We start from the raw sequence: 15,586 nt of genomic DNA, 5'->3' as shown, positions 1-15,586 counted from the left end.
TTACCCCTCCATGACAGAGGGTGTACATGTGCATCCCCGACCCCCTCATGACGCCTTAGGGCTTAATAGTCTACTTTCAAAAGCAGAATATATTGTAGTATGCAAGTATTGCAGTATATCAAATGATCAATTGTTAAAGTTCCCTACTGGGACCAAAGATATCTGTAAAAAGAAGTTAAGTAAGACATTTAGAAGCAGAAAAAAAATATATAAAAAAGTTTTAAAAAATCTTATTTTCCACAAAAAATCTGGATCCTCTTGAATCTGTAGGACACTACATCCGTGGTTTCCAAAAATACTATTAAATTTTGATTCATCTAACCCCTGAACAGTTTTCCATTTTGCCTCGGTCCATTTTAAATTAGCTTTGACCCAGAAAAGATGCCAGCATTTCTTGGATTTAGTTGACATATGTGTTCCCAGACTGTGATTTCTGGAAGTATTCCTGAGCCCATGCAGTGATCTGCATCACAGAATCATGTACTGTAGATTGTGAGATAGTCAAAGTCTTTGCAATTTTACGCGAGGAACATTTTTCTGAAATTGTTCCACAATTCGTAGATACAGTTTTTCACAGATTGGTGAACCTCTGCTGAGAGACTCTGCCTCTCTAACATGCTTATTGTACACAGTCATGTGACTTAGTAGGAAATTGCCCCTCAATCTGTTTTTCACTAGTACCACTTACTCTTGCAGCCTTTTGTTAACCCTGTCCCAACCTTTTTGAGATTTGTTGCTGCCATCATTTTCTAAATGAGGAGTTAATTTTTTAAATTGAAATAGAGAAATGTCTCACTTTCACTTCTGATACGCGTTCTATGTTTTATTGTGGATAAAATATGGTTACATGAGATTTCCAAATCATTACATTTTTTTTTAACCTTTTACATGTATTTACATTTTACACAGCAGTCCAACTTTTTTAGGACTGGGGTTGTATATGTATAATAGCTCAATATAGATGGATATCATATTTTATATATTTATTATGGAATGGTAGAGTTGGAAGGGGCCTCCAGGGTCATCGGGTCCAACCCCCTGCTCAGTGCAGGATTCACTAAATCATCCCAGACAGATGTCTGTCCAGCTTCTGTTTGAAGACTTCCATTGAAGGACAACTCACCACCTCCTGTGGCAACCTGTTCCACTCATTGATCACCCTCACTGTCAGAAAGTTTTTTTCTAATATGTATATATATATTAGCATGAACAGTCTTCTTAAAACTTTTAAAGCTGGCAACATAAAATATATACACCTTTACACCAACATTGAAAAAGTACCCTTACTCGAAAGTGTATATTTACATTGGTTGTTGATTGGGGTAAACATTTCTGTCTTTTCAGTATCTATGTGCAGACAAGTAATTTGTTCAGTATCTCTTTCCTCTTAGCCCGAGCTGTACATCGTGTGATGGAGAACCGCTACCACAACATTCCCTGGCCATCAACTCATTATGCAATGTCACAGCTTTTAAATGTATTACTGAGGCGTATAAATGAAGCATCGGGCCTTTACCAGATGTTTGAGTTCCTTGTTGATGTGATTCTTCTTGGAGTGTAAGTCCTTGCTGTCTTCACACATATATATATACTTGCAAGTAATTGCAAAAATAGCTCTTTTGCAATTGATGTAGAAGTGGCTGACCATAGACCATTGATAGTTTGGCCAACAGCTATTGCCCCCAAGTCGGACATCTCCATGCATCATAATTGTGTAGGTGGGCATTAGCAGCATTACAAATATTTTTTATTTTTAAAAGCTAAGGGCACCTTTTGAGGGCTTTTTTCATGTAAATGCATGTATTTTGGGCTGAAAATTATTTTTTGCAAATTTTGCACCATTGGGATTGTACAGCTTCTACATATTACTGTATGTACCGCGTTTCCCCAAAAATAAGACCTACCTACACTTCAAGGAAGGAGAAAAATGATGTTGAATTTCTAATCTACTTAGCGACAAGTCCTCCACGAGCTTTCTTATTAAGGTACATAGTACAGCACCAAATTGAGCTTGTTCTGGCTCCAATAAAGCAGATTCAGGGTATGTTCACATGTAGCGGATTTCCCAAAGCAGAAAAATGCACACGTTAAAAAGCATCAAAATCCACACCATGTAGTGTGGAGTTTGACACCGATCCACAGCAGACTCCATCCCTTCAGTTGACGTATGAAGTGTGCTGTGGATCTGTGTCATAATCAGAGATTTAACAGGGATGGTTCAGAGGCCGCAGAAAGGGCAGCAACATTAACACTTGCTGAAGTGAGACTTCTTCCATTAGGGTAGAGGTCAATCAGGTCTAGCATAATTGTACGTCTCATACTTTGGCCGGAAAGCTCTCCTGGCCCAGGAAGACAGATGGGTAAGTTCAAACATACAGGATTCCTCTGACAGCAGTGTAGGCACATGTCTTGAGATCTCCCGAACCACTCTTCTGAGGACAGAATACTAAGGCCAAGTTCAAGAGCCTCATCAGAAAGAGATGACTCGATAGATGTAGAAGACAGTTATTGGAGCAAGGCATGGTAAATGCTGAATGGTAAAGTACTTCTTGTTTTTCTTCCATTTCACCTGAAAGAAAAGTATTTGTTCTTCTAAACATATAAATATATTGATGTTCACATGGCTGATTTTGGCACACTGTGCCAAAATCGTCAGAAGATACGCATCCCATTCATTTGAATGAGAACCTGCATTGCAACGTGGATTTTTCTGTCGTGGATATGAGATTTATGTCATGGTTAAAAAAAAAAAAAAAAAGAAATGACACGTGACTTAACACGGATCCCTGCACAGATTCCACACATGGATTTTGTCCATTCACAAGGACTAAATCTGCACGTGGATCTGTGGTAAAATTCGTGGGGCGGCAGAAATACACAACTTAGCCATGGCTAACTGCTGCAGTTTCGGAGGCAGAAAGATCCCACGTTGGGTTCCGCTGTGTGAACATACCCTCAGTGTTACAATCCAAGCATTGTATCACAGGTCACAATGTCCAAACTATTAGCTTCACATTCCGTTTAGCCACCATTAGTTACTGTTGTATAATAATACGTTTCAACTTTCCTTATAATTTGTTAAGGGATTCAACCACATTTGAGTACCTGGAAGAGGTCCCGGTTGGGACTATCCCCACTGTAGACAAAAGCACTGGAAGGAAAGTATATGACACAGGAGTATTTATTTTAGTCATGGAATATGGAAAGAATTTCTCTGGAGCCGATAAAGACGTGTTCCACTATAACCGCGCTATCGGGGATGCAAAAGCTGCTTGGCGTTCCAACTTCCTCCATCCTGTCATTTACTACTACAGGCAACTTCCATCAGGTATGTAAAAGCAAAGTTGTTCAAAAGGGAAGGGAAGACCTATACTTCTTGTTCCCCCAACCAACAGGTTTTTGTTCACGTGCAGATTTTGTACTGGTAGTATCACAAAAGGCTGAGAAGAAACTCGTATACCTATTAGATTACTAGATCCTTGCTACACACATTAAGCTGGGCAGTTGTCCGAGCTGTTCGTCTCCACAGAAAGAATTTTTTTTTCTGGAATACATAGTTCCCAATTTATAACCAAAAAACCACAGTTTTTGCCAATAATTTGCTTGACCCCTCCAAACAAGATCTGGTCTTCTCTGTGGGGTCCCAAAACCGTTACTCTTGAAGATCGTCTTGGTGGTGTGACTGCTTATGCTGCACTGGGTGCTGTACCTGATAGTGTGAGCGTAACAGTAGAATTAATAGTGATCAGGGCTGGCAGCACAACTTCAGTAATGAGATCCAGGTAAAGGTCTGGGCAGGCAGATAATGAAGTCCAGGAACTAAGTCAGGGTTAGGAGCACAGGAAGTGCAGCTCAAGGATGACGACAGTGCCCGACAGGGGCGCCAGCGGCAGGTAATCTGGCTTGGCCGTGGTGGTGTACCATGACACATTGACTTCTGTAGGTATCTAGACATTAATGTAGCTGATGTTAAACAATTTGTGATATTTATATTAAACATTTAGCCCTAATGGCAAAGTTTAGAGATCCGCTAACAATGTGGTATTGCACACTTTCTTTTTCTCAATGGCCTCCAGAATATTGTAAGCTTGATTAAAATGATGATCCTTCCCTAGGTCTTCTATTCATTAGTAAATAGCCCTAAATTTAGAATGGACAGATGTGACTTGGTGCATCTTCTTCAATGCTGTCCAAAATTTTGTAGATATTAGAAGCAAATTGGAACCACAGTGAGAAAAAATATAAAATACATCTGTACATAGCATACAAATTATAGTGGGATTAAGTTTACCAATAGTATGATTTATGCAGATAATTACTATAAATCCCATTACTATTGCATCTTGAGGCCTTAGTCACACGGCCGTTTTTTCACGCGACTTGCGGATCGCATGACGGATGCGCATCCGCAAATCGCGTGACCGGGGCCCAAAAATCACCCGAAAATCTGCTCCTAGCCGCGTTTCATTAGAAACGGGCCGGAGCTGTCCAGCGCATTGCATTCAATCGAGCCGGCAATACAGCTGGCTCCATTGAAAGCAATGCGCTGCGGGCGAGCGCGGGATGAATTGTCGGGAAGGGCTTAAATATATAAGCCCTTCCCTGCAATTCATCCAGAAATGTGTTAAAAAAATATATATATATACACTCACCTTGTCCCGGCAGACGGAGTTCAGCGCGGCTGGCCTGCAGGGGGTGTGAGTCAGACCTGCCCCTGATTGGCTCAGCGCTGAGCCAATCAGAGGCAGGTCGCACTCACACCCACTGCAGGCCGGCCATGCTGAACTCCGTCTGCCGGGACAAGGTGAGTATATATATATTTTTTTATTTTTACACATTTCTGGATGAATTGCAGGGAAGGGCTTATATATTTAAGCCCTTCCCGACAATTCATCCCGCGCACGCCGGCAGCCCATTGCTTTCAATGGAGCTGGCTGTATTGCCGGCTCCATTGAATTCAATGGGCAAACATCGTTCTTCTCTGCCACAGCTGTTACAGCTGTGGCAGAGAAGAATGATTTGTCTTCTATATGTTCTCAAAGGGGTCGGCGCTGCTGCCGCCGGCCCCATTGAGCGCATATAGAGAAGAGAACAGGAATTGCAGATAGGTGCGATCTGCGATTTCTGTTCTATAATTTATCGGACGAGCGCATAAAAAGCGCTCATGTGTCCGATACCATTGCAAAGCAATGGTTTTAAAGAATTGCCGGACGCATGCGCAAATCGCGCGAAAAAACGCCCGTCTGACTGAGGCCTGATGATGATGCGGGCACATAGTGGTTAACTCCTAAGTGGTTTGAAGAGGGGAGGGAGCTCCCTCTGTCATCCAATCAGTGGAACAGCTTCCCCCCCCCCCTTTTCCTGTTTACCCTTCTGTTCCCCCCTCCCAACCACCCCCCCCCTAAAAAAAATTGTTCGTATTATTGACATTGAAGTCTATAACCCATCTTGCAAAGAAAACCAGCCCTCAGAGCTACTACGTCTATAGCAAAAAAAAAAATGTTTTGGGATTTTAGTGATTTAGTCCCTTTTAAATGTGCTCATACAGCTATATTGTTGAAAACTTAAAAAAAATCATAGCTTTCACTACATAGTGATGCACAAAAAGCATTGTCTGTATTACATAGTGTATGGTTCCCAAACCTTAAGGGTATGGCCACATATACTGGTGGCAGTAATGGGGCAAAAAAGCACGCTAACCAAATTGATTAATTGTTAATAACCACATGAGTTTGCAGGCAAAAATAACTGCTGATCTGCAACCTTATGCTGGCACAAGCCAATAGTATGAAAACTACGCTGATCATAAGTCCATTTGGTTTTCGGCCGCACTGCAGCCACGCCTGCATGTGGCTCGTGTAGTCCATTCTTTTGTGGTGCTTACTTACAGATTTTCATGGGCTGACTTGAACAATATGCAGAAGTCTGTTGTACATCCTGTTTTTGTTTAAACACATTCTTTTTATCTACAGAGCAGCAAATGGAGTTGCGCCCGAAGGGTTGGCCTCTGCCGCGGCCGGACCACATTCATCACGTTGTAGAGGATTTTCTCACTGATTGGACCGGCCCGAAATCTCACATGCTCCCGTTACGTCGCTTCCTTGAAAACTGTTTACAAAAAGACCTTAGAACTTTCTACGCAGGTTAGAGGCTCGATCTGCTACAGATATTTTTTAAATAATTTTTAAGTGTCTTTTTAGTTCAAGATTCAGAAGTAATGAAAAAAAAATAGATATTTCAAACTATGTTTTTAAATTCTTAAAGAAACAACAAGGCTATGGCCAGGGTCGTATTCAGAGCTCATGCTGCCCTACTCACTTAGGCTTAATATGCCCCCATTAAAAGTACATTCACAGTGCCCAACTATCACAGTAATTCACTCTTTCCTGAGCAGCTTTATAATTAGTCAGTATAAAGACGTGTTCCTACATAACAAAAACCACTTGTGGCTGAGAATCCGCCCAGCCACAGCAGCCAATGAAAGCTGATCTTACGGATAAGGTTGGCAGCTGCTGCTGGGTGGAGTCTCAGACTGAAGCAGTTTTTGTTAAATGGGAATACACCCTTAGGACTCTTTTCCACAAGCATATATTGGCCGGCATTTTCACGGCCAGCCGATATACGCTATCATCTGGGGCGTAGAAGCTCTTGGACAAATGTAACGTTTGTGCACCCATTCGCACGGCATGGGCCCCGGCACCGAGGTCATCATGCCATCCCCCCTTTCCTCTCGCTCGCAGGCTCACCTCTGCTCTCCTCCCGACTCGTTCTTTGCAATGGGAGGGGGTGGGGCGGAGCCAAGCACCGTCCTGCCTCCTATTGATGGCTATGAACAAGGGACAGGGCGAGGGCAGGAGCTTAGCTCCACCCACGCCCCACCCCTTGTCCACCGCCAGCAATGGGAGGAGACAGCATGGGCTGGCGCTTGACTCTGCCCCCTCACCTTACAAAGCACGAGCAGGGAGGAGAGCAGAGGGAGGGAGGAGAGCAGCCATGCTGCTAAACTCCCTCCCACCTGCGACCGCCTCCATGGGTTTCCATAGGAGCCCATGCAGCAGCCGACATATTCTGGCCCAAAAGATAGTTCCAGGACTATTTTTTGGGCCAAAGCGTAAAAACGCCCGGTGCTATATTGGATTGGCCAGGCACTTTTACGTCTCAGGAATACGGCCATGTGATCTGATGCATTGGAATCCAATGCCTCAGATCACAGCGTATATCAGCCGGCCGTGAAAATGGCCAGCCACTATACACTCGTGGGAAAGAGCCCTGAGAGTGCACCTACACGCTGCACTTGATCCACTCAACTGCATGCGAATCAGCGTTAATTGTTGAATGGCAGCTGGATTTCTTTTTGTTTGGAAGTGAGACCTGGCAATCTGATTCGCATGCAGTTGCAGTAAATTACTTTGCTGTCTTGTTCTTTTCAGTGACATATAGGGCTATTTTTAAATCTTTTTTCCCCCGTTTTATTGGGGGTTAAAAAGTAAAAAAAAATATTTTTATTAACATTTATAGTTGTGTTTTTTTAATTACTTAATTTTAGCGTAAATATGCTATGGGAATGGGTTCCTCATTTTGTGTTGGACATTTTGATATACAATATGTATAGTTTTAGATTACAGGGCGCATACGGCGACGGTTTTGGTTGTCGTTGGCTTTGAGTTATTTTTTATATGTATATATTTTTAGTTTATTCTATAAAAAATGTTTTAACTTATTTTTGCAACATGTCCTCCGTGACGTCATATAAGACCTCTGGGGGACAATCACATTGCGTTGGTTTTTTTTTAAATTTCATACTTTTACACTGTAGCTGGGTCATCCATAGAAGCATCCAAACAATAGTCACTAGCAGAGATGATTAGGGTCTCCTAGGACCCTGCAGCTCTGCTCTAACAGGGAGATGAATGGCAGTGCCTGTGTACAGCCTTCTGAAAAGAGTCAAGCTTGCTGCAAGAGCGCTGACTTTGCTGAGGAATACAATAGGCACAGCAGATTGGGAGAGTATGAAAAGAGGCTATTCGAACTTCACATCCCCTAAAGTATAAATACCATAACTTAGATTATGGCTCCTTTTTATACTAGTGGTCACATACATAGATTCAACATGCATACTTTATGTAAAACCACTTCATAAATCTCTATTCCATCAGAATTCTGGGAGCTATGGGATTTGTACCCATAAATCACTAACACATCAAACTGATCTCTCCCAGAGTAATGCAAGTTTACCTTGACATGTTAGGTTTTTAACAATATTATTGTTTTTGGATTGAACTATCCTTATTTTTCTTTTGCAGATTCCTGTTTTGTATTTTCACTTACACATCAGAATGTGCCATTTTTTTGCCAGCAAAGCCAAGGCCTCAAGGGAAAAGACGACCTGAGGAATTCTAGTAATCCTCTAGCCTTTACAATGAAAATGGAAAGAGACGTTCAAGTCGAAACCTCTTATATTCACCGTAACTCAAAAGATGAACTTTGACATCTTATTTGCTATTAACTTATCTCCTATTTATTACATTTTTGTCAGACCAAAACCAGATAACGGCAACCTTAGGAAATAAATGTCACTATTTTATTTGTACTCCAAATGCCAGCTTACCGCATGGATACCCTTTCCCGTTGAGTGCATGGACTGGTGCAGGCACACCATAAACTGCAATAGAAATAAAAGTCCAGCACTTCTGTGGATTCCAGAATAAAAACAGCATTTTATTTTAATTTCATGTATAAAAAAAAAACTTCCAAAATTGCGCTTACATGTTGCGAACAGAGGCTTCATACATTGCCTATTCTTTTATAGAATGATCATTCTTTAAATACACTAGAGAACCAATGAGGTAACAAAAATTCACAGCCAATGACATTCATTATGCTACATATGTAAAAAAAAACAATAGCTATTCAAAAGAGGTAAGTCGCTACATTAACGGCTTATTCCCACAAGTGTATATTTGATGGCCGGCCGATATTCGCTTCCATTTAAGCAGTTCCCCCTTCCCTCCCACTCACCGGCTCTCTCCTCCGCTCCTGCGTTTGCAATGGGAAGGGGGCAGAGCTAAGCTCTGCTCTGTCCTGTCCACTCCCATTGCTGGCTATGGACAAGAGGAGGGACGGGAGCTTAGTGCCGCCCTGTCCACTCCCATTGCTAATCGCTCAGAGGGGAGCAGAGAAGCAGAGAGCATGGGGAGTGGGAGGGACAGCGTACATCGGCCGGGCGTGAAAACCCGGCCGATATACGCACGTCTGAATAAGCCCTAATACTGTTATGACAAATCGTGCCTTTGGTTTAAGAACTCCCTGCAGCAGTGGTGACTTAACTCTTGAATATCTATTGGTTTCTTATATATGTAACATAATGAATGCCATTCTGTTATCGGCTGTGACTTTTTGTTACCTTATTGGTTCTTTTGTGTATTTGAAGAAGTCATTCTATAAAACAATATGATATGAATAAGAACTCTGAAACATGTAAGCGCAATTTCAGAAGATGTTCTTATCCATGAAGTTTAAATAAAACACTGGTTTTATTCTGGAATCCACGAAAGTGCCAGAATTTTAGTTCTATTTTACTTGGTGCCATGTTTATTTAAAGGGCCAGTATTTCAATGTTAAAATGTACATAGTTTTGTAATTATGGAAATCTTGTTTTTTCTTATTTTATACTGATTTCGAGCTACAGTGTCATTTTTCTTTCCTGCACACACATAAGTGAAATAATTCTGCTGGTTTCTTTGTGCAATATTTATGCAGTTAACTTGCAGTTTGCAAACAGACTTAAATGTGGCATTCCCATCTCCGTAAGCTGTGTAGCAAAGCGAGCTACGTTGTTTCCTTATGCAACTCCTGAAATGTATAAACAGCGTAGCTCACTGAGCTCCACTGTTCGCACAACTCCCATTCACTATTATGGGATTAGCGGAAACTACATAGAAGGGCCAGTTTGGCTGTTTCCACAACCCCGGTGCCGTCAGGCAGATGGAGGTGAGCTGCATGGGGCAGAGGGGACATCTCTGGAGATGGTTCCAAAAGTGGGACCAATATCTTTAAGCCCCTTATGGCACCACTACAGCATGTGCCATAAATGTTCAAGCTTAGCAGCAAACTTTTACAGCTTGAATTTAGCTCCTCTCTGAACAGAAAATACGAAATTGCACTACATGGTGCAGCAGTAGTCGCCACCAAACCTTGTATATATTTTGGTATCAGACTGGTATCAGTAAAGCCATCATCTCTTCTAGCATTTCTTTCTATTGTAACATTGTTTTTATGGCAACTTTGTGATGAGGAATTTAATGTTGCAATATAATCTGTAATAAGTCATAAAGCCTGTGGACATTTTTTGATCTTGCTCTGTATTCTTCAGGGACAAACATTTTTTGTTACCCTTTTTTAAGATCTGTTTAGATGGGACAGATCCACTGCAGCTCTTCTGTGTGAAAAATCTACAACAGTCGCAGCAAAGTGGATGAGATTTAAACACATTCCAACAAGACGCTGCGGGGGAGAAAAAAAAAATAAAAATCGGTGTTACAAATTCAGGCCTTAGTCAGACGGGCGTTTTTTGCCGCGATTTGCGGATCGCATGACGGATGCGCATCCGCAAATCGCGTGACTGGTGCGCGCAAGTCGCCCGCAAATCGCCCGAAAATCTGCTCCTAGCCGCGTTTCATTAGAAACGGGCCGGAGCTGTCCAGCGCATTGCATTCAATGGAGACGGCAATACAGCCGTCTCCATTGAAAGCAATGCGCTGCGGGCGAGCCCGGGATGAATTGTCGGTAAGGGCTTAAATATATAAGCCCTTACCTGCAATCCATCCTAAAATGTGTTAAAATAAAAAAAAATTGCATTCTCACCTTCTGCCTGCAGCTCCTGGCAGCCGTCCTGCAGTGGGTGTGAAGGGGGTGTGAGTCAGACCTGCCCCCTGATTGGCTCAGCGCTGAGCCAATCAGAGGCATGCCTCACTCACACCCATTCATGAATTCATGAATGGATGTGAGTCAGACCTGCCCCTGATTGGCTCAGCGCTGAGAGGCAGCAGTCACTCACCCATTCATGAATTCATGAATGGGTGTGTGAGTGAAACCGGCCTCTGATTGGTCAGGCTGTGACCAATCAGAGCAGATCATTCAGCAGGCGGGGATTTTAAAGACCCGCCGACTGAATAGTGCCGAGAAGCAGTTCAGGAGAACTGACAGCGGCCGCGGCTGGACTCCGGCTGCAGCGGAAAGGTGAGTATACAATTTTTTTTTATTTTAACACATTTTAGCATGAATTGCAGGGAAGGGTTTATATATTTAACCCCTTCCCGACAATTAACCCCGCGCACGCCGGCAGCCCATTGCTTTCAATGGAGCGGCTGTATTGCCGCTCCATTGAATTCAATGAGCAAACATCGTTCTTCTCTGCCACAGCTGTTACAGCTGTGGCAGAGAAGAATGATTTGTCTTCTATATGTTCTCAATGGGGTCGGCGCTGCTGCCGCCGGCCCCATTGAGCGCATATACAGAAGAGAAAAGGAATCGCAGATCGCAGATAGGTGCGATCTGCGATTTTTTGTTCTATAATTTTTCGGACGAGCGCATAAAAAGCGCTCATGTGTCCGATACCATTGCGAAGCAATGGTTTTAAAAAATCGCCGGACGCATGCGCATGCGCAAATCGCGGCAAAAAACGCCCGTCTGACTAAGCCCTCATGTCAAATTTTGCTGTGAATTTTCACCCCTTACAACGTCTATGTGCTTCTACATGTCATATTATGCCTTTTATGACGTTTATATATTCTGCAGCACTATTGCCCTAGTCAGATTTGAACCCAGGACTGCAAAGCAGGAGATCTGACCACTGAGCCACCATGATTCCTATGAGGTTGTTTCTTGGTAATTAAAAAGGTTTGCAAAATACATGATATTTTTTACATTTTTACCTCCTGTGACCTTTAGTGATGTCCTCTCATCCTCACGTGACCTCCATTTCCTGTGATGTATGTGTACATACACCTTAAACGAATTGCTTGTAAATTATATATAATATATATATGAAGGTGCTGGTACTGAAACACGTAGCCTTTAAATGTTTTATTATCTCAATAAATCTCTTATGCCACTTCCTTCACTTCATCTTCATCCTTTCAATACCAGCAGCGCCCAAAGTTATAGTTTTTTTTCTGATCACCTTTCATATTTTGGTTAAGAAAGCATATGGGAGGGGTGTGGCCAAGGCGCATGGCGAAGGACGCATAGTTCCTTACTGCCGACAGAGGCGGCAAATAAGCGTCACAAACAGAGACAGGGACACCTAAAGCTCACTTACCCCTCCCAGCATCGCTGATAGTGGAGAACACGATGGTCCATGCATGGCAGGGGTAAGAAATTCCCCACACCCTCTGAAGCAGTCCACATGGATCAAGACAAGACCAAGACATTTAATGTGCTGATGCCCAACCATTTTTTTTCTTCCGAATAGGAAGATGAGGATGGGTCAAAGCGTGTGGTCAGCTCTCCACAGGCAAGGCGACAGCTCCCAGTACACATTGTGACTGAGTCCAGTCAGGAGGAGAAGACCATAAACAGGAAGAGAAGGTGGAAGAGGATGAAGACCTTAATTTAAACATGGAGAGGCAGGTTGAATCATCTTAGCAGCTTGCAGGCGGAGGAGCTAGAGGCAGACATTACGGGGCAGCACCCTGCCAAGGCAATGAGTAGGATATCACACAATAACCAAAGGATAGTGCCACCATCCTCCAGGTACTACTAGTCACAGCAAAAGCAAAGTCAGGCCCACAGCTTGGTCTGCTCACAACACTTGTGCAGTCTAGGCCTTCTTTGAAATCACAAGTGATGAAAGAAGAGTAGCCATCTATAATAGCTGCCGTAAATATTAAGGCCAGATTCACACATTCCCATCCTTCTGTAGGGTCTATGATTTCTTGCTGCTTGTCAGCATTCTTACTTGCTCTACACTGTCTCCAATTCTGGAGTTTTTTGGAATTTTCTCCAGGTTTAGAGGGCCTTCTGTTTAGACTGGATAAATGCCAACAGTTTCAGGGGTCCTAAATGTTTAAGGGGACCTAATCTGGACATTTTTTATCCCAGTGCATCAATCTCTGAACCACACAATCGGGTTAACGGAGAACTGTCCAATTAAAGCCATTCTTCTACCTCCATGTCCTCTTCTGATTTTGAGAAACACTGCATGGGGGTAAACCGTGGCATGCCATACCATATCCATTTCTTAACTTATTCTTCACTGCTGAGGAGGCACATCCTAGACAGTGGAAGGCCGACTAGGGCCTACCACTGACCCCAGGGCAGACCACAAATTTATACTTTGATCCATAAGACCTCCATTAGCGCTCAATAGGAGGAGGTTGTATTAAATTATTTGCACAATGGTATAGTCCCCTCATGCCTGATATTGACCCCATATGTTCTTCCACAACCTCTTTGATCACTTCAAGATACCCTTCAGAGCCTACAGTAACTCAGTGCTCTGCATTTTGGTGGTTAGATTTCACACATCACCCACGCACACTCTTGTTTAAGAAGAGTAGGGATCCCCTTCGTAGCTTTCTGAAATTACAAACTCAATGACATTTTCTCTGCATAACAATTTTGATAAGTTTTATAAAACTTGGTACTACTAGCCTGAGTTCCAGCAAATTTCTTTGGAGATTCACCCTGCCGTGTCTACTGGGAGTCTAATGGTCTCCAATTTGCACGTTGGTGTCAGAGTATTCCCCCCACCACGTTTTGTTTTGTTTTTTTCTTACTCTTTTCCTCTATTTTCTGTCTGTTTTTCTCCTTTCCTACAAAAGGTTAAAAATCAGAGGGTGAACCCCTGTTCCTAATATTTATTGTTTAAAGGGGTGCCCTACTTCTGTGTTGCTGAGGTACCTCCAATCGTGGTTCTTGCGGGCAGGTATCTACTGTCAAAGAAAACTGACACCTAAGGTGTATGGAGCGTGTTCGGATCCCAGCCTACTACATACACAGTATATGCTGTGACCTTCTATCATAGGGCATTAGGATGTATATGGCCATAGGGCTGTCAAGAAGAGGTTAAATGAATTATGTACTTTCCCCCAGTCGTCTCCACGACAGCACCAATTGAGATTGCCTCCTCCTGATAGGACAGAAACATACTGAGAGGTTAAAAGCTCCCCCCCTTCCCCACTTTCCTCAGTGTCTTCCTGTCCTGCCAGGAGGCAGGATCTCTGAGAGGGGCTGGTGGAGAAGCCAGCCAAAGCATACTCACGGGCGGATCAGAGGGCAGTGGGTCAGCCTGTCCTCCCTTCCCAGCCAGACGACTCCCGGGACGCCACATGGGGTGGTAACCCCCGGGCCAGGTTCCTCCCGCGGCGGCCCATGGGGGGGGTACAAAGCGGGAGCCTCAGTCCCCCTCCTCCTCCTCGTATAGTCACGGCACGGCGCTCCAGGAAGTCCTTTGACGGCGGGGGGCGGGGCGTCGCGTGTCCAGCGTGGTGACGTCATCACGCTCGCATCAGGAGCCGCACGGAGGGGGCGGGGCTTAGCGCAGGAGCGCAAAAATTAAAAAAAAGGAACCTGAGAGAAGCCAGAAGGTGGACCAGCACTACAGGTCACAGGGTGTCTGCAGCATCGGTACAGTAATGAGTGCTCCAGCCCCAGAGATAGCTGAAACCTCAGCCTCAGCGGCCGTAAGTAGCCAGTGCGGCAAAAAATACAATGCAAATATCCAGTGTATTGTGTATGGAAAAATTGCATATTTACCCGCAAAAAAAAAACAAACACTTTCCCTTTTTTTTTGTCAGGGGGATAAAAAAAAGACATCCCCCCCAGAACAAAACCCCAAAAATGCGTGGAGTGCGGGACGAGACTGCCAGCTACGTACCAGAGGCCTCTATGCAAGGCATGCGTAGCTAGGCTAGTCAAAGAGGAATCGGGGAGATTCATGGATGACCTTAGGAAGCTGGTGAAAGAGGAGGTTCGATCAGCCCTAACGTCACAGCTGGCGCCGCCAGCGAAACGCCAGAAAAAGGCGTATGTTCCCGACGAGCCTTCCAACTCCGAGAGTTCTATCGGATCGGAGCAAGAGGAACAGGCGGCCGAGGAGTCCTCAGACGATGAGGACTACAAAAGATACCTTTTCCATCAGGACGACTTAACAGAATTGATTAAGTCCGTCAGGGCTACATTAAAAATGGAAGAGCCCAGAGAACCACGCACCCTGCAGGATGAGATATTCGGGGGACTAGGGGAGAAGCGTAAACATACCTTCCCTGTCCACAAAAATATAATTAAAATTATCCAAAAGGAGTGGAAGAAACCAGACGCAGGTTCCTTCTCCGCTAGAGGGGTAAAAAGAAGGTACCCATTCGAGGAGGAAGTTTGCGCAAGCTGGGAAGAGATACCCAAGGTAGACATCCCAGTGGCCAAAGTAGCTAGGAGGACGAGCCTGCCCTTTGAGGATGCCGCACAATTAAAAGATCCTATGGATCGCAAAGCTGAAGGCCTTCCAAAAAAATCATGGGAGGCAGCGGCAAACATACTTAGGCCAGGGATTGCAGCCACTTGCGTGGCGCGCACTCTGGGGGTATGG

General features: G+C 43.8%; 1 protein-coding gene across 3 annotated transcripts in view; it reads left to right on the top strand.

Moving 5' to 3' along the window:
* FOXRED2 (FAD dependent oxidoreductase domain containing 2) overlaps positions 1-10,636 on the top strand; it is a 33,216-nt gene extending 22,580 nt beyond the window's left edge. For all 3 annotated transcript variants that reach the window (XM_066597047.1, XM_066597046.1, XM_066597048.1), the window contains exons 6-9: positions 1,392-1,557; positions 3,084-3,328; positions 5,973-6,143; positions 8,304-10,636. In XM_066597047.1, the coding sequence (XP_066453144.1) occupies positions 1,392-1,557; positions 3,084-3,328; positions 5,973-6,143; positions 8,304-8,488 (767 nt within the window). In that variant the 3' untranslated portion in view covers positions 8,489-10,636. The remainder of the gene's footprint in view (positions 1-1,391; positions 1,558-3,083; positions 3,329-5,972; positions 6,144-8,303) is intronic.
* Positions 10,637-15,586: the final 4,950 nt, after the last annotated feature.

Source organism: Eleutherodactylus coqui, chromosome 3, assembly GCF_035609145.1.
Source record: "Eleutherodactylus coqui strain aEleCoq1 chromosome 3, aEleCoq1.hap1, whole genome shotgun sequence".
In the NCBI taxonomy this organism is placed as follows: Eukaryota; Metazoa; Chordata; class Amphibia; order Anura; family Eleutherodactylidae; genus Eleutherodactylus; species Eleutherodactylus coqui.
The sequence above is the reverse complement of the archived record's forward strand: the minus strand, read 5'-3'. Positions and strand labels throughout refer to the sequence as shown.